Source organism: Taudactylus pleione, unplaced genomic scaffold (assembly GCF_031769625.1).
Source record: "Taudactylus pleione unplaced genomic scaffold, aTauple2 ptg000201l, whole genome shotgun sequence".
Taxonomy (NCBI): Eukaryota; Metazoa; Chordata; class Amphibia; order Anura; family Myobatrachidae; genus Taudactylus; species Taudactylus pleione.
This window is the reverse complement of record NW_028284603.1, coordinates 4,049,617-4,068,871: the sequence shown is the minus strand read 5'-3', so window position 1 is coordinate 4,068,871 and position 19,255 is coordinate 4,049,617. Positions and strand designations below refer to the sequence as shown.

General features: G+C 41.7%; 1 protein-coding gene across 1 annotated transcript in view; it reads left to right on the top strand.

Moving 5' to 3' along the window:
* Window positions 1-740: 740 nt before the first annotated feature.
* Window positions 741-19,255, top strand: part of BFSP1 (beaded filament structural protein 1) — a 45,228-nt gene continuing 26,713 nt past the window's right edge. Inside the window, exons 1-3 of the mRNA XM_088477482.1 lie at window positions 741-1,288; window positions 5,851-5,911; window positions 16,720-16,815. Of these exons, the coding sequence (XP_088333608.1) occupies window positions 915-1,288; window positions 5,851-5,911; window positions 16,720-16,815 (531 nt within the window). The 5' untranslated portion in view covers window positions 741-914. The remainder of the gene's footprint in view (window positions 1,289-5,850; window positions 5,912-16,719; window positions 16,816-19,255) is intronic.

Here is a 19,255-nt window from a genome sequence, read left to right as displayed (position 1 = left end):
TAGAGTAGAAAAGGTAAGTACGTCCCAAAAGTACATAGTAAAGATAAAAACAAAAAAAAGGTAATGCAAAAGATTATATATATAATAAAATTGAATGCTGATAAGAGAAATAGATAGATGAGGGAAAAGAGAGAGATGAAGTAAAAGGAGGAGAAAGAGAGAGAAAGGCGGAAAGAAAGAGTGACTGGAGGAAGAAATCAGAGAGAGAAAGTCCAGGCTAGCCGGTGACAACATCTAGTAGGTAATAAAAATGTGTGATTTTCATAATATAAATTACTTATTTACACAGGCAATTTGGTTGCAGCTACAATCACATCATTGCAATCTCTTGGCATAGTGAAACAAAATATAAGTTTCACCAGGAGAAATTTTGTTTCTGTATATTTAACTGGTGAGTACCTGTAAGAGAATAATTTATTATGAGCTGATTAATTGCAAATGTTTATGTACAGTATATATTTAACAGGGAATAAATTGAATAATAGAAGCAGAAACTATAATGCAATAAACATTTTTGAAAGCATTAGCAAATGTAAACAGAGAGAATAAATCAATCAATACAGTATAAGTGACTGCAAATGCTTTGGTTAATCAGTTAAATACAAATGCATTTCCATTGTTTGGCCTGTTTAGTTGCTAGTCTAAGCCTGGGTACTGTATAGAAAAAAAAAAAAAAAAAGAAACAATTGCTATGCCTAGAACAAAATAAATGCTGACAAATAATGGAATGCAAGAGAACAGTACCCTTGTGGCCTATTGCATTGAACTAAATTTAATTTTGTTATTGCAGATGGCATTCTGTGCACGAGAGAGCTCGGTCAGGATAGTTTTTATTCTTTTGTCTATTACAATTTTGCTCAGATCAGTTTTGCCTGGAGAGACAGGAGGCTGCATAGAGAAGCGACAGCAGCAACATGTACAAAACAACCTACTTGCGAGAAATTCGCAAAGAAAAATATGAAAGGTCTGATGGCTACGATGAGCAAAGTCTCGTAGATATTAGAAACCTTGGCTTATCGCAGGCACAAGGCCTCGAAAACTTGCAGGAGCTAAATGAAAGGTTTGCCAATTACATAAATCGAGCGAGAGTACTAGAGCAGAGAAATGCCATCTTTAGGAAGCAATTGGAGACCTTCCAAAGGATGGATGAGATTTCCGGCCTTGAAGAGGCTTTTGCAGAACAGATTGAGCTGAATCGGCAAAGAATCCGTGAGTTATCTTCAGACCAGTCCAAACTTGGAAGGGAGTATAAAGATGCCCAGAGGATGGTTGATGAATATAAAAACAAGTGAGTCATTTTAAAGTTTTCTATTAGAGAAAGCAGAAACAATACATTACAACTAAACTAAAATATTTGAGTTTCTTCACAAAATGTTGTGAAGAACGAGAAGGAAATGCACATATAGAATAAATGTAGTTTTAGGTAAAGTGGCTAAATATTTAAGTTGCAACATTCCTGTACCATAAAAAGTTGCATCTCTTGAGAAACTTTTTCAGTGTTTTTAAATATATATATTTTGTTAATTGTAACATGCTTACAAGTACCCACACTGTTATAGAATATTTTCTTTATCACAGGAAAAGTATTAATAAATGTTTTGTCATCGCTACATTTAATTGATAATAATACTACAATAAAAATATAACACTAATTCATATATTGTCTGCAGAGTGATTTACAATAAAGGACATAATATATTTGTTAAAGTGTAGTTTCATTTCCTTTTGTATTTTGCTAGAGTACATTTTGGTTTCTTAGGAATGATTAGTCTAGAAACCTTTATGACAGAACTGTACATTCCCTTCTGTAGCAGTAATACTATGGTCACATCAGTACCACCTACAGTTGTATATGGTGGGCTACTAGAATTTATATGTAAACACTGAAGCATTTGTTTATTATCAAATGGTGCTGCTGCCTTTCTTTCTAAGTAAATATAATACCATATTCATCAAGAAATAATTTCTATTCAAATTACCAGACAATGAATAGATGCATAAACTAATATATTTACCAATATATTTATATGTTTGTACAATTTTTTTTCCAGCTATACAGTAGGCACTTATGTAAAATAAGTACATGAAAAAAAATGCTTATTATAATATGGTATCAAAGCATACACAGAATTAAATATCTTACTATGCAAAAAAGTGTTCTAAAAAAAAGTGCTTGAAATCATACTGCAAAGACCCTTAGTAAATTCTTGTTGAAATTCTGTTATTGTACTCCACAGATTAAACACATTACCATAAATATTGTACAATAATTGGGGTTTCTAATGACTGTCAGATTGGTAACGTTAAAGACATTAGCATTACTTATTTATTAATATACAGTATTAATAATTAATATTGTAACTGTCTCAGATTGTAAAATGGTTTCAAAATATTATTAATTATCACCCTATGATAATGTTCCCAAGTCAGATACATAGGGGTCTATTTAGAAAGAAAAGCAAAAAGCGGCATAAAAAATTGTTGCTTATCACTTTTATATTACCGCCATATTTATATATTTTGAAATGCAGGGACAGACTTCGTGTTAAGGGTCTGTCCCGGTGAGGAGAAAAAGGAGCCTGAAGTGGTTCTTTTTGGCATTTTTTGCATTTGTGATAAATGGCATAGTATTTTCAGTGAAAAGTGCTGAGCCTCCTGGCACATGGGCAGAATTGGTGCCAGAGGAGCCGGCGCTGCACAGCATTCTGGGGGAGCCGGTGCTGCACAGCATTCTGGGGGAGCCGGCGCTGCACAGCACTCTGGGGGAGCTGGCGCTGCACAGCACTCTGGGAAAAGCAGGAAGAGAACTCTCTTTCATGCTTTTCTCCAATGCAAGCATACATAACGCCATCCAGAGATGGCTTTATATGTTTTGCACAAAACTTTTCTAGTTTATATAAATATCATTACTGTAAAGCCCCCATTGCTAACTATTAGGGCTGCAGAAATGTCACAGGAGAAATCTGTGATTTGTATGCACTTGTCCCTTTACTAAATTTGGAGAGCTGATAGTTTAGGATTTTTGTTTAAGTTTACTAAATAGATCACTTTACCACGGAACCAGGTATTAATTTTGTTATAAAAAGTTGAGGATAGGATCAAGACTAATTATCTATACAGCTGGACAATGAATATTGTTTTGGTTATTTTTGCAAAACAAGATTGGGGTTGTCAATCCTGTAAGTACCTTTTTAACCAGTGCACAAATTATAATTATTTTTTTTTAAGAAAATTAGTTCATTCAGCACTGTGATTTTAACTTAATGCTAAGCATTTTTGAAAAATTATAAAATAGTACACTTTTTTGAAGACAAAAAAAAACTTAAACTAGCTGATACTAATAATTTAGCAGATTGCCTGGAAATCCCTTTTTACTTTCTTTTATCAAAAGATCAAGGTTTATTTCCTACTCATTCATCTCTTTCTATTAATTCCTACTGTTTCTAGATCTTCTAACACTCAAATAACCATAGAAATGCTGCCTCTGTCCAAATAAATAAAACTAACAAAACCTACAAATCGAAATAAAAAAAACTACTAAGGGCCATATTCAATTAGCGTTGAAAAGCCGTTATCGCCGATACTTATGACGTCATTTTTGCCACCTTTCACTTATCCCCGTATTCAATTTTTGTGACTTTTCGCCGGTGCGAAAAGTCAGTGCATCAGACCCAGCGAAAAAGTATCACCTATGAATAGGTGGCGAAAAAATGTGCAGAATTGGGGTTTTGGGGTACAAACTTTAAAAAACCACCCTACACCCCTTGGACAGTCCCCAAAAGGTGTTCTGTGTCAAAAAAATTTTTTAAAAGTACCACAGTACACCCCAAAAAGGGTACTTTCATTTTTGGTGGTGAAAAAAAAAAGTTGGGGGACAAACTTCTAAACTAGTGAAATAGACTCAGGGGGGTCCCCAAGTATGCCCAAGATGTTTTTTTAATTGCAGGTGGTTGCGGCAGGTGGATTTTTCACGACTTCACATTAGCCTCTTTAAAATATGCTAGTACCCATTTTCACGTAGCCCAAATTTGATGGGACTACTTATTTTACAAAAAAGTTGCTAAATGCTATTCTTCACCACTATCCCAAAGACGCTAAATAGCACCTATGGAGACCATTTGAAGACCCCAAATATCTTCAGCAGGGCTATTCAGGGGTACCCATAGAGAAAACCCATGCCAGAGCATCTTCAGGGGGGTGTCAGGCTGATATCCCCAAAAATGACAGGACTTTCCGCCAATTTCGTTTTTGCGGGTCCCGTTTTCGCTGATTTGGAATTGAATACGGGGATACGCGGGGATGAGCGCGATAAGTTTTTGACCCTGAAACCTGCGTTGATGGCAAAAAGTCTGGCAACGGACTTTTCGCTGCAAATTGAATATGGCCCTAAATCTTTGGTATAAAAGATTTACCATATATTTTTTTTAGTTGTGTATTAGAACTCACTGTCCCTTTTCCTGATGCCCCTGTTCAGCTACGGTGGTAAACATTGGTACAGTTTTGTCTTTAATAGTGATGTAAGCTTATTTAAGGTCTTATTAAAGTACTTTTATTTTGTGACTATGGACTTTAGTTCTTGTTCACGCTTTGTACATTTTTAAACATATTTTTGCCCTCCTAAGTTTTGTTCTAATTTGTGTTTTAAAAGTAAAATATTTCAATATGTAAAAGAGTCATTAACTGATTATCTAAGTGAAATCAGAATTTATAATATCTGCACTACCAACTTTAGTGGGTTTTTCTGTATTATGAATTCACTATTTTACTTTTGTGTTAATGCTGTACAGCACTTGGAAATTCATCACTCTTTTCACCTTATTGTCACTTAATTGGACTTGTTTGCTGAAAACTTGGCACTGGTTTCTTGGGTTTTTTATATATTAGTAAATTTAATTGGAAGGTGGTCATTGACAGCCTTTGTGTGCAGTAAATTCCCGACCGCACTAACAGACGACTGTTATTCCAAGAGAGATAAGGCTGCTTGTTCCTAGATGTCCAATTTGGCTTTCTACTGTATGTGTGTGTGGCCAAACAAGACAACTGAGACTGAGGATTTTCCCTGTGTCTGGCATAGGTTCTAGGTTCTATGGTGTACTGATCATGTGTATTCTTTCTGTTTTGAGATTGATTTTGATGTACTATTAAATACTAGTAAATTAACCAGGCATAGCTGGGTCACATCAGCCTGTGCCCAGCTGCGCCTTGTCCCTGCTCTGTCTGCCCCTGCCTCTCCTATTGGCTGCTCCACCCCCCTCTCTGCTACTCTATTTTGCCCCTGCAGAACACCACAATAATGGTGGACATGTATCAAAACTTTTAAACAGAGAAGTAGACAAGTGAGCAGATGCCCATAGCAACCAATCAGCTTCTGCCTATCATTTAGCAAGTACAGTCTATAAGATGAGAGCTAGAAGCTGATTGGTCGCTATGGCTAATTTCTATACTTATCCACTCTTTATAGGGTTTAATACATCTCCCCCTAAATCACTGATATTTTACAGGTATTGTACTCAAAAAAATTGGAAATAATTGTCACACAATTTGAAACTGTTCCTTTACATTTTAGCTAAATAAATTGACACTGGTGATGAAACTATGGAAGAATAACAGTTCTAATTGCAACTATCTCGTGCCATAGTGAATGTACAGGAGATTATAGTATTAGGGGAAGATCTCCTGTACTCCCTCTCACAGAGGCACTTTTCTGATGGCGACTAATGCTATCAAGCTACGACTGAATTCAGTGAATACTGAAGGCAGGTATGAAAATAAGCAAGTACACTTAGGCTTAAGTTTCTATCTTACTGTCATAGTTTATTTTGTATTACTGTTTTTTTTTGTGATTAACAGATATAAAAATGAATGTGAGTATCAGCTACTTCTCAAAGGCAATCTTGAACGACTTAACAAGGTAAGATAATTGTGACAGGCGAGCTTTGTGTGGGCCATAAAATGGGCATTGGAGTTAAATATATAAGCTCCTGCAAGTCTAGAGCAAAGTATCTTCTCCTATATTGTTTCACTTATATATCTTGCTCAGCCAGAACTGAAATCATTACTGGGTATTATCTCACATAACAGAATTTTGTACAGTAAAAAACACATCTAGTTAATAAAAACTAGAGATGTGCGACGACCCCGTGTTTTGGATCTGGATTCATTTTTGTGTTTTAGTTTTGCAAAACCAACCTGAAGGGTTTTGGTTTTGGATTCAGATAAAAATCAAATACTGGCTGCTTTTGCATGTAGCCCACAAATACTGGACTGTTTTATTTTTTACACTAAAAATTAGATTTAAATTTGGACAAACTCCTCCCAAACCTAAATTTCTCTGCACATTTTACATCTGCCCCCTCTGCAGTGTACCATGGTTTTACCAAGGTGCAAAGTTACTTGCTGGGTTTTTTTTTCATTTTGCTCCAGTTTAGAATCAGCCCCTATGTATAATCTTCCATTGTTATGTGTATGAAAATTTTATTTATCTGTATTTTTCCAGCAAGTATGATTTCCAAATACAGATTATGGACCTCATTCAGAGCCGCTTGCTAGATACGATCGCTCGCATCCAGCGTATGCAAATATGACAAAGTGACGGCATGGGAAGCGATCGCTCGCCAAGGCATAAGCACACCCACTTTGGCTGTGCGAGCGACCGCTCTGTGTATTCTGACACCCATTAGCCTATGTAGAGACGCCCACTAGTGCACATCATCTCCAGGAAGTGTATTAAAACATTGGTACATCAAGGACCATCGGAAGCAATCGATCGCTTGTGGTTGCCTTACCCTACCGCGAGGACTTCAATGTAAAAAAAAGGCTGGTGACATGTGCAATGACGCTGCCTGTTAATTATGCACGCCTCTGAAACGGCGTTAAAACACTCCCCCGTTTTCACTGCACTGCCCCTGTTACCACCCACAAACGGTCTCTACTGTCACTCAATCCACTGGGCTGTCTTTGCTGAGCGAGTGAGCGGGCTGCGATCGCACAGAGTAGTTCACGCATGCGCAGAACGAAGCGTGCGCATGCGCGTTCACAAACCCTCCTGCATGCCCATCAGACCTCCCACACAAGCAGAGAGACTTTGTCTGACTGGTCTGAAGCCGGCGGATGAAATGAAACTGGGACTGAGGTGAGTACTCGTCACAGGGGGGGGGGAGATAGATCAGAATACAGTGCATCAGCGGCCGGCTTATAAAAATATCACCAATTTACCAACTGGCCGCAGATGCTGGGGGGCGGGTTGGCAGGCCCCTACAAGCTTCAAGCCCTTGGGCAACTGCCCAACAAGCCCAATGGAAGAGATGGCCCTGTACCACACTCCACTAAGGAAGAGAACATATCCATGTGGAGTATGAGTTTTACACTGATAACTATGCTATTTTGAAGACCCCTCCCTGAAACCCAACCTTAAAAAAGTGCTGGAGATAGCTGGTTTTAATACCAGTATCCACTTCTCGTGACCTTTATCTACATGTCCTCAACTCCAAATATGAGACTGTAAATTAAATTAAAGTTCATGCATTATGTTATTTGTCACCGTTGGCAGCAAAATGGAATGGAACACGGCTGTACATTTCCCAGTGCTCTGCTAAATAGACAGGGATGTACAGATAAGTTAAGCAATTGTAATCTAAAAGGCAATCCTTATAAAAAATATATGGTTGCCTGTAATAAAGGACTTGGTATGCAGTCAGTATGTTGACAATAACAATGTCGATATTAACAATGTCGCCACAGGAATGTTGACAGTTCTGATAAAAGTTGACACCTGGAAAATGTTGACATGGACAGAATGTTGACATATAAAATGTCACCATTGTCAAAATGTTACCGTTGCCATTAGGTTTAGCATTAGTCTTAGTGTTGGAGTTACCACTAAGGTTAGGCATAGACTTACCAAAAAAGCACAGTGTCTACATTCTCACTATGTTAAAATTTCAAGTGTCGACATGATAAATGTCGACCTAATAAACCGAACCCATGGTTCCTCATACCTGGTACTTTGTCGACTACATGGGATATCCGGTGTTGCTGGGTTAAAGAATGGACCTTGAAGTACATCTGCAGCTTAATTTTTTATATTGCAAAACAACATTGGAGACCATGGCATATGAAAATGTGCATTGTCAGTGCAGGTGCAGTGTGACAGTACTGGTACATAGCAGCCTGTGCCTTCAGATCAGTGCAAACTTAGGCACTGGAAGACATCCGGAGAAAACTTTGCTTAAACAAAAATTTCAAGTCAGATTCCATGGCCTAATTGGTGGGCACCATGTAGACCTCCATGGTTCTGATGAACTTCAAACATAGCCAAAAATCTAATCCTGGTCAGAATACACCACCATGACAAATTTGGTGGAGCTAGGTAAAAATCTCTTGCCGTGCACACACTTTCTTGCTTATTAAATAAACAGGTAGGCAACTGTGATGAACACAATAATCTTCTGTAAACATCACCTCTCTGTGTACGCAGGGATAGGGATCTAAAGGGTATCATAATGGGTCTGGCAATTAGGCAAATGCCTCAACAAAATTAGGGGAAAATTAAAAGTTGTAGGTAATCAATTTGAAAAATGCACATTTCTATGCTTCTTACGCCTGTAATAGAGGATTATCTGTTAACAATAGATCTAGCACAGATTCAAGTGAACATATTTCTTATAGCTTCCAAATTTATATAAGGAAAAATAAAAGCATTAGTTTGTTTGCCACAACAGGCAACAAAATGACTAAGGGCTTGATACACTACGGAACGCAACTGCGAATGCAATAGCAATTACGCGCACAGTTCAGCTGCGATAGTATGCTAATCCACTGCACTACATAAGGACGCCCACTTTACCTTACACACATCCGTAATGTTTAGCAAGACTGCGAAAACATTGGTACAATCGAGTACCATCGCAGCCTTACGCACACTTGCACGAGCCCTGACCTTATTCAGAAATTGCTAACTTTCACGCACGCTACCAGGCTGCGCAGGGCATCGCGTTGAATAATTTATGCATGACCCTGCAACGGCGTTCACTGCACGCCTGCGTTCGGCTGACCACTCCCTCGTTACCACCCACAAACGGCACTTCCTGTCAATCACTCTGCATTGGGTCTAAGTAGCCACTACAATCGCAGTCCCGGTCGCAATGACTAGTTCATGCACTGCAATGCGTATGCATGCGCAGTACACAAAAAATCGTCTGATTGCGTACATATTAGCAACTGCGTTCCTTGCTGAATCAGGCCCTAAAAGCACATCTGTGCACCAGTGTTCCACTCTGCAATTTTTTTAAAAATAAAATCACATATTTTTTCAGCTTATCTTAGATGTCTACAAGTCAGAGGGGCTGCTTACCTCCCACCCACTACGGCAGTCTCTGTTATCCCTGATGCTCTTGGCTAAATTATCAGGGCCACACGTTTTTTGGTCACATTATTCCATGTGACAGCTCTACTGAAACATTTCCAGACCTCTCATATGACATTACTCATCTTAAATGTCTCATTGCTGGCATGCTATGTGACCATAGCTAATTTGTAAGTTTTGTAAGAAAAAATAAATAAAAAGCTTTCCTAGGTGTAATGTATACTTCTAGCTGCATTTGAAAGAGCAAGTAGTATTTTTGTGAAGGAAAAATGTTAAAGAATACAGAGATGACTATGTGCTCTATTTATTAACATTATTTTTACTAAAATAAAGTGAAAAAGGGTGTTTTCACACCCTTTTCACATTATTTTAGTTTCACCTGTAGTTATTACAGGGCAATTGGAGTAGAATTAGTAACATTCTACTCCAACCCCTAGGTATCACTTATTTTTAGTAAAGCAGATCGCATTTCCCATAATTGTAATGGGAAATGTGATCCGACCATAGTTACTAAAAATAAATTGTAAAAAAATACCGGGGAAAGCCCTGTGATAATAACGCTACCTGGAGGTGGCGTTATCCAGGGTCTCCCCCGGTTACTGGGCTCCCACTCTGCTCTAACGGGGAGAGCAGAGGCAGGAGCCGGTACCAGTAATCAGCTATGTGGTCTAAACATGGGGCTTAGCATCGGTGGGGGGTAGCAGCGACGGTGGGTCGGCGCATGTGCGGGCTCTTAGTTGCGGTATTTTTTACGAAAATACCGCGACTAGAGTGCGGATGGGATCCGCAGGGACAGAGCTTTATCGCAAGCTCTGTCCCTGCAAGGGATTTATAGTAAATCCCTGTGATATTGCCTGAATTCGCAATGCGAATTCACTCGGTAATATCACACTACAATCCGCATTCAACATGTGCACTGTCTCCAGTGGCGTAACTATAAATTTTGCTCCCCCATGCCAAGAAAGTTTCAGGTACCCCCCCGCCCAAAATACAAACACACCCAAAGACGATGTTTAAGCTGGTTTCATGATACAGTAATGTGCCTTCCACTAGAGGTTCCCAAACGCAGTCCTCAAGGCTCCCCTACAGTTCAGGTTTTAGTGATAACCATGGTTAGCACAGGTGGTTAACTCAAATTGACTGAGGTAACAATTAAGTCACCTGTGTTCAACCATGGATGTCACTAAAACATGAACTGTTGGGGAGCCTTGAGGACCGTGATTGGAAACCTCTGCCTTACACATTAAGGGCTCTATTTACTACAATCCGCATATTGAATGCAGCTTGTAGTGTGATATTATCGTCTGAATTCGCATTGCGCACTGTCGCACTGTCCCTGCGAATCCCCTCCGCACACACTAGTCATGGTATTTTCACAAAAAAATACCGTGACAAAGTGCCCGCGCATGCGCCATCCGACCGTCGCTGCTACCCCCAGCGCTAAGCTCCGCCCCTGGTGCTAAGCCCCACCCCCCACGATCGCGGACCCCCTGCGACCCCCCCTCTCCCTCAATTACACTTACCTGCATGCTCCGGGCCTCCGTTGATGTTCTCCATGCCTCTGATCAGGTGATCTCCCATACTGCACTGGGACCTGATCACCTGATGACCAGGCTGCAGTGCACTATGGGAGACCAACTGACCGGAAGGGAGACATCACCGGAGCCCTGATCACCGGTCCCTGGAGTCAGGTAAGTAAGAAAAAATGTTGACAATTTTTTTTTCTTTTTTTTACAGTAATCAGCTTGCGGTTTGTTTAGACCACACAGCTGATTACTGGGACCGACTCCCGGCTCTGCTCTCCCCATTAGAGCAGAGTAGGAGGCCGATAACCGGGGGATACCCTGGATAACGCCACCTCCAGGTGGCGTTATTATCACAGGGCTTTCCTCGATAATTTTTTACAATTTATTTTTAGTAACTTTGGTCGGATCACATTTCCCATTACAATTATAGGAAATGCGATCTGCTTTACTAAAAATAAGTGATACTTAGGGGTTGGAGTAGAATTTTACGAATTCTACTCCAATTGCCCTGTAATAACTATAGGGGATACTAAAATAATGTGAAAAGGGTGTGAAAACACCCTGTAATGTGAAAAGGGTGTGAAAACACCCTAGTAAAAATAATGTTAATAAATAGAGCCCTAAGACACACTAAGTAATGCCACTTTATAACACATTATGGGCTCTATTTATTAACATTATTTTTACTAAAATAATGTGAATAAGGGTGTTTTCACACCCTTTTCACATTATTTTAGTATTACCTACAGTTACTAAAGGGCAATTGGTGTAGAATTCGTAAAATTCTACCCCAACCCCTAAGTATCACTTATTTTTAGTAAGCAGATCGAATATCCCATAATTGTAATGGGAAATGTGATCTGACCAAAGTTACTAAAAATAAAATGTGAAAAAATACATGGGAAAGCCCTGTGATAATAACACCACCTGGAGGTGGCGTTATCCAGTGCCTCCCCCGGTTACCGGACTCCTGCTCTGTTATAACGGGCAGAGCAGAGCTCGGAGTCGGCCCCAGTGATCACTCTAAAAAGAGTGATTGACTCTAAAAAAAAATAAAAAAACAAATAAAAAAAAGCAAACTTACCTGAGTACAGAGACCAGAGTTCGGGGCTTCGGTGATGTCCTCCCTCCGGTCAGCTGGTCTCCCATGGTGCACTGGGGCCCGGTCGTCACCTGACAGGGTCCCAGAGCAGTATGGGATGTCACATGACCGGAACAACAGAGGACATCACCTGAGGCCCAATAACTGCAGGTAAGTGTAATTAAGGAAGGGGGGGTCGCAGAGGGGGGGTTGTGGGGGCAAACAGGGGGGGCGGGGCTTAGCGACGGGTGTGGGGCTTGGTGACAGGGTGGTAGCAGCGGCGGCCGGTCGACACATGTGCTGGGCACTTGTCACAGTATTTTTTGCGAAAATACTGTGATAAGGCTCTGGAGGGGATTCGCAGGGACAGAGCTCTGTCCCTGCAAGGGATTTGTAGTAAATCCCTGTGATATTGCCTGAATTTGCAATGCGAATTCAGTCGGTAATATCACACTACAATCTGCATTACAAATGCGGATTGTAGTAAATAGAGCCCTATGCCACACCAGAATGCCCCTATAACACATTATGCCACACTGTAATGCCCCTTACAACACATTATGCCACACAGCAATGCCCTTTACACATGCCACACAATAATGCCATGTATAACACATAATGACACACAGTAATGCCCTTATAACAAAATATGCCATGCCGTAATGCCCCTATTTCACATTATGCCACACCGTAATGCCACATACAATACATTATGCCACACAGTAATGCCCCTTATAACACATAATGCCACACAGCAATGCACACTAAGTAATACACAGTAATGCCCATTGCACATTATGCCACAGAGTAATGCCCATTACATCCCACCCTGATAGATCTACTTCACCAACCCTTCTCTCTGCTCCTGCCTGTCACCTCAGCTCAAAACAGGTTGCACAGTTTTTATGTCCATGTAGAACCAGTTTATAACCTGTAAACTGCATATATCAAGTTACTGACCCTTATACAGTGTCCCCTGTAGTTGTGCCCCTTACGCAATGCCCCTTGTACTAGTGCCCCTTATGTGGTGCCCCCTGTACTAGTGCTCCTTATGCAATGCCCCCTGTAATAGTGCCCCTTATGCAATGCCCCTGTACTAGTGCCCCTTATGCAATGCCCCCTGTAATAGTGCCCCTTATGCAATGCCCCCTGTAGTAGTGCCTATTATGCAATGCTACCTTATGCAGTGGCCATTATGCAGGGCCCCCTGTAGCAGTGCCCCTTATGCAATGTCCCCTATACTAGTGCCCCTTATGCAATGCCCCCTGTAATAGTGCCCCTTATGCAATGCCCCCTGTAATAGTGCCCCTTATGCAATGCCCCCTGTAGTAGTGCCTATTATGCAATGCTACCTTATGCAGTGGCCATTATGCAGGGCCCCCTGTAGCAGTGCCCCTTATGCAATGTCCCCTATACTAGTGCCCCTTATGCAATGCCCCCTGTAATAGTGCCCCTTATGCAATGCCCCCTGTAGTAGTGCCCATTATGCAATGCTACCTTATGCAGTGGTCATTATGCAGCCCCCCCTGTAGCAGTGCCCCTTATGCAGGGACCCCTGTAGCAGTGCCCCTTATGCAAAGCCCCCTATACTAGTGCTACTTATGCAATGTCAGTAAAGTAGTGCCCCCTTTAGTTGTGCCCCTTAAAGTAGTGCCCCCTGTAGTTGTACCCCTTATGCAATGCCCCTTAAAGTAGTGCCCATATGCAGTGCCCCTGTAGCTGTGCCCATATGCAGTGCCCCTTAAAGCAGTGCCCCTGTAGTTGTGCCTCTTCAAGTAGTGCCCCATGTAGTTGTACCCTTTAAAGTAGTGCCTCCTGTAGTCATGCCCCCTCCCCTCCCCAACCCAGTACTTACCTGACTCCGCGCATCGTCCGGGCAGTCACTTCTGCTGCGGTGCTGACTGGATCTAAATTGATCCAGCAGACGCGGCCGCACAGGTTCCCCAGGTCACTGCATTACTGGGAACGCTGGCCTCTGAAGCGATCAGAGGCTTCCTTAGCCTCCAATCACTTCAGAGGCAAACGCTCACAGTTTCAAGTGGCGAAGCTATGGCCCCCGGCGCCTTCAAGCCACCCGGCGCCTTCAAACCACCGCGGGGGCTGTGGGGGCAGTACTTACGTCACTGACCGTCTCATTATACAACAAATCAAAAACTAAAAAAGAAAATCTGTCTGCAGTGTACTTCCTAATCATGTTCTAGAATTTATATGTATAAATGAGTTTTATACAGATTTTTTTTCTATAATAAATGAGTAGTCTAATTTATATTCTACCAAAGTATTTTCAAGCATCTTACATTATCACAACAAAGCAGTTACTACATTAATTACTAAGTGCAAGAGCTATTACGATGAACAGTAACATAAATAAGCTGTATTTCACGCACAATGATTACACATGGAGAAAGATTGGTAAATAAACCTCTTTGCTTTCATCTGTATAACATGCAGTAGTGATGTTTTTATTTGATCAATTTTAAGGGTTCTCGAACAAACTATTTTAAGTTCTTGTTCATTAAGATATCACCCAACTTTTGACTGACAATTTTCAAACCTATATTCTTACTCTCCTCTTCATTGAATGAATGCTACATTCTCAGCCCTACTGTAAATCACTTTTATCGACAATATAGTATTTATTACTCTATTATGTACAATAGTATTTTGGGGATGTACTCAGAAAGTCTATATTCAATTTATGGACACTGCAATGTCAGCATGTTCAGAATGTGGACATGTTTGGTGAATATGTAGACAGGTTCATTATGTCGCCATTTAACATATCAACATTGACAATGTCGACACTGACAAAATATGACATGTTCAAAATGTCGACATTATTATTTTTGACATTATGAATGTCGTCACATGAAACTAGAGTTAGGTTAAAATAGGAATGTCAACATTATGACTGTCAACATTCCTAATCTATGTGTAATGAACAGGCCAACATCATAACTGTGTATGGTGACATATACTACACTCGTATTTTGGATCCATCGCTAGTTATGTAGCCTGGCATTGCAGGTGTTTTTTTACCGTGTCTCATATCTGCTCTCCTCATCCTCCACCCTCATCTTTCAGTCTGTCATATTTGTCCTCCTGTCTCCATGTCTTTCATACCTGTCCACATCACCTCCCTGACTCTCATTTCTGTGCCCCTACCTCCCCTTATCCTCATCTCTCATCTCTGTCTCCCTCACCCCATCTGCCTGTCTGTCATCACTGTCTCCCTGATCTCCCTCACTGTCTCTCATCTCTGTTCCCCTCACCCCATCTCCTCATCTCTATCCTCACCAACTGTCTCCTCATCTCTCATCCTCACCTACTGTCTCCTCATCTCTCATCCTCACCTACTGTCTCCTCATCTCTCATCCTCATCTACTGTCTCCTCATCTCTCGTCCTCACCTACTGTCTCCTCATCTCTCATCCTCACCAACTGTCTCCTCATCTATCATCCTCACCAACTGTCTCCTCATCTCTCATCCTCACCTACTGTCTCCTCATCTCTCATCCTCACCTACTGTCTCCTCATCTCTCGTCCTCACCTACTGTCTCCTCATCTCTCATCCTCACCAACTGTCTCCTCATCTCTCATCCTCACCAACTGTCTCCTCATCTCTCATCCTCACCTACTGTCTCCTCATCTCTCATCCTCACCTACTGTCTCCTCATCTCTCATCCTCACCAACTGTCTCCTCACCTTTCATCCTCACTGACTGTCTCCTCATCTCTCATCCTCACCTACTGTCTCCTCATCTCTCGTCCTCACCTACTGTCTCCTCATCTCTCATCCTCACCAACTGTCTCCTCATCTCTCATCCTCACCAACTGTCTCCTCACCTTTCATCCTCACCGACTGTCTCCTCATCTCTCATCCTCACCTACTGTCTCCTCATCTCTCATCCTCACCAACTGTCTCCTCATCTCTCGTCCTCACCTGCTGTCTCCTCATCTCTCATCCTCACCAACTGTCTCCTCATCTCTCATACTCACCAACTGTCTCCTCATCTCTCATCCTCACCAACTGTCTCCTTATCTCTCATCCTCACCAAATGTCTCATCTCTCATCCTCACCAACTGTCTCCTCATCTCTCATCCTCACATACTGTCTCCTCATCTCTCATCCTCACCAACTGTCTCCTCATCTCTCATCCTCACCAACTGTCTCCTCATCTCTCATCCTCACCAACTGTCTTCTCAACTTTAATCTCTGTTCCCCTCACCCCTTCTCCTAATCTCTCATCCTCACCAACTGCCTGCTCATCTTTCATCCTCACCAACTGTCTCCTCGTGTGTGTGCACCATTACTGTCAAATATTTGAAGAAAGACAGTTGGGAGCTGATTGGCTTGAGCACCATTTATCATACACAAAGAGTTTTAAAACTCGTTGTGTATGATAAATCTCGTTATATATGCTGTATAGTCTTTTTCCCAAACCTACTGTAATTTTACTTTTCATGAAGTAATAAATTCTCACTATACTACATTTTGAAAGCACTTTATTGTGCAGGTTGTAAAATAAGTGACTTGCAAACTGCACGTCGACCACTTTTTATAGAATTTTGAAGATAAATGATAGCCAGATCAGATTGGTTGCTATGGGCTACACCTCCACATTTGTAAAACCCCTCTGTCTTCACCTGTAATTTTATAACTGTGACCAAATTATACTTAAGCATGAAGAATACTAACCACAATGGCCAATGTAACATAAGCGTGAAATCTTTTGTGTTTATGTTGCAGGAAGCCGATGAAGCTCTGATCAGTAATCTAGAACTTCAGATCGAATCTCAGTTCCTGCAAGATGACATTAATGCAGCAAAGGACCGATACAAAAAGGTAAGGTGTACATGCAGTTCTTAGTCTAATAAACCTTATGAAGAGTTCACTTTATATATAGTATATATTTATGTATATATATATATATATATATATTATATAGTGACATTCTGGGGTATTTTGTTCAGTAGAGTGCTCAGTGGTGCGGGGTTTGGGTGCTCAGACAAGGGTCACCATACAGCTTCTTCTGGTTAAAACAAAACAAAAAGAATATGCTTTAATGACATCCACTTACAGCAACAGAAAATTATGCTGTGTACACACTTGTCGATATATAGTTTGTTCGATCGACTATGTCTGTGAACACTGTCATTCATAAACATAAGTGTACAGCGTAGAAAGAAAATAAAGATCACTTCTCTTTGGGGCACTCTTATATGATTGTATATGATTACAAATCATATAAGAGTGCCCCAATAAGGAGTGATCTTTATTTTCTCTCTATGCTGTACACTCAGGGCCTGATTCAGAGCCGCTCGTAAGCGGCCTCTCGTTCGCTCTGAGCGATGTTCGCACTACTGCGCATGCGTATGGGTCATAATGCGCATGCGCAAACCAGTCATTGCAGGCAGAAATCGTGTGCTCGCAAAACAGTGAGAGGCTGCTAATTTGATTGACAGAATGTACCGTTTGTGGGTGGTAACAGGGCAAGGTGCTTGAAAACGGGGAGTGGAGATCTGAACGCAGGCGTGCCTAACGGTCAAAAGGGCATTTAATGGGAGTGCATAATTAGTAAAGGAGCATCATTGACCACGTCACTTGGTTGTCTTTTAGCCTGAACTGCTCGCAGTGATAGCAGGAAGAAAATCCTACCACAAGCACTGCGAGCAATTCAGATGCCTTTCGATGTTCCCGATTAATCTAATAAATACCGGAGATGACGTGTGATGCAAACGGCAAAGGGGCGTCTTCACAAAATAGCGAGCGCATTTTTCGTTCACTCGCTCAGACATAGAGGCGTCAACAAACTGCAATGAGTGAGCGCACAATTTAAATAGCCGGCCCCTTTTTTTGAACGACCGTCCGCATATAGCGTCCGTGTCTGAATCAGGCCCTTAGATCCTATTGACTCTGGTGAGCACCACCAACCCATTTATTGCCTCTATTGAAGAAACTATTCAGCATATGGTTGGTCATACGAACGTTTAATTTATCAGGGTGTAATTTCAGTACCAGTGCGGAAATCACAGCTTTTTGTTTTGTTTCGAATAAACTCATTCACAGACATATCTGGTCAGCCCTGCAACGTATCCGATGATATATCGGCGCATCTGACTGTGTGTACGGGAAACCCGTCGACCGATCATACATTTGCTGATGGGACCGCCAATACTGATATCTCAACTGGGCGGGGAAAAATGTAAATGCCTGCCCAGTTGTGATGTCAGGCCAGATATATTGAGCTGCCAATTGGTAAGTGTGTATAGCTTATCAATCGGCCACTTAGACAGCAGATTGGTCTGCTGACCGATCCATTGTCTTATGCTGCCCATCCACTAGGCGATTAAACCTAGCGATTGAACGATAATGACCATCGTTATCGCTCAATCGCTTGGTAATCGTCAGCAAATCGTGCAGTTTAATGTCTAATACGACCAGCGATGCGCGTGCACGCTAGTCGTATTGGACAGCTATCATCGGGCAAACATGCTGGTCAACCTGATGATAACGTCAGGTTCAGCAGATGATTGATGAGCCTGCACTGAACGACTGCTCATTCAGTGTAGGCACATCACAGACATAGAAACGACTGCACGATTACAATGTCGTAATCGTGCTGTCGTTTCTATGTCGTTTAGTGGATGGGCAGCATAAGTGTGTACTTAGCATAAGAAACAACTTAGCCCCGATTCTGGGAGCTACCTCACTTCTTCAGCCCTAACTATACATTGCAGCTAGTCTGTGCACAATCTCAGGCAATGTCACAGAGTCCTGCCTGCTTCTTGCAGGTATGGCCCACAGGCCTTCTGGCCTCCACAGATCTCCACTGGCCTCCTAGCCAGGCTTGGCTGCCACAGCCCCACCTGGCCAGCAGATAGGTGTGGTCACACCCCTTTCTAAACTTGCATGGGCGGATCCCACCATCACTGCACAGATTCGGTGGGCGACATCTCCCAGCGCTTGTTACTGGCCATAAATCAGTTTTCATCAGTCATTTCACATATCATGGAAAATTCTGGGCCTGATTCAGAGGCGCTTGCTGTTTGCGAGCGCTCGCTCTGAATCAGGGCGTTTTTTTATTTATTTCGGCATCCAGGCCACTCGCAAAGCTGTGGGTGACCACCGGGCTTGCGTCGAGACCCTGCGGGAGGGTGTCGGCTCCACAAGCCCGAGTGGACTTCCTGCTCTAATAGAGCAGAAAGTCCACTACTGACATCACGAGTGATGTCAGTAGGGCAGCCCACAAATGGCAGGCGTTCCCAAAGGAATGCCTGCGTTT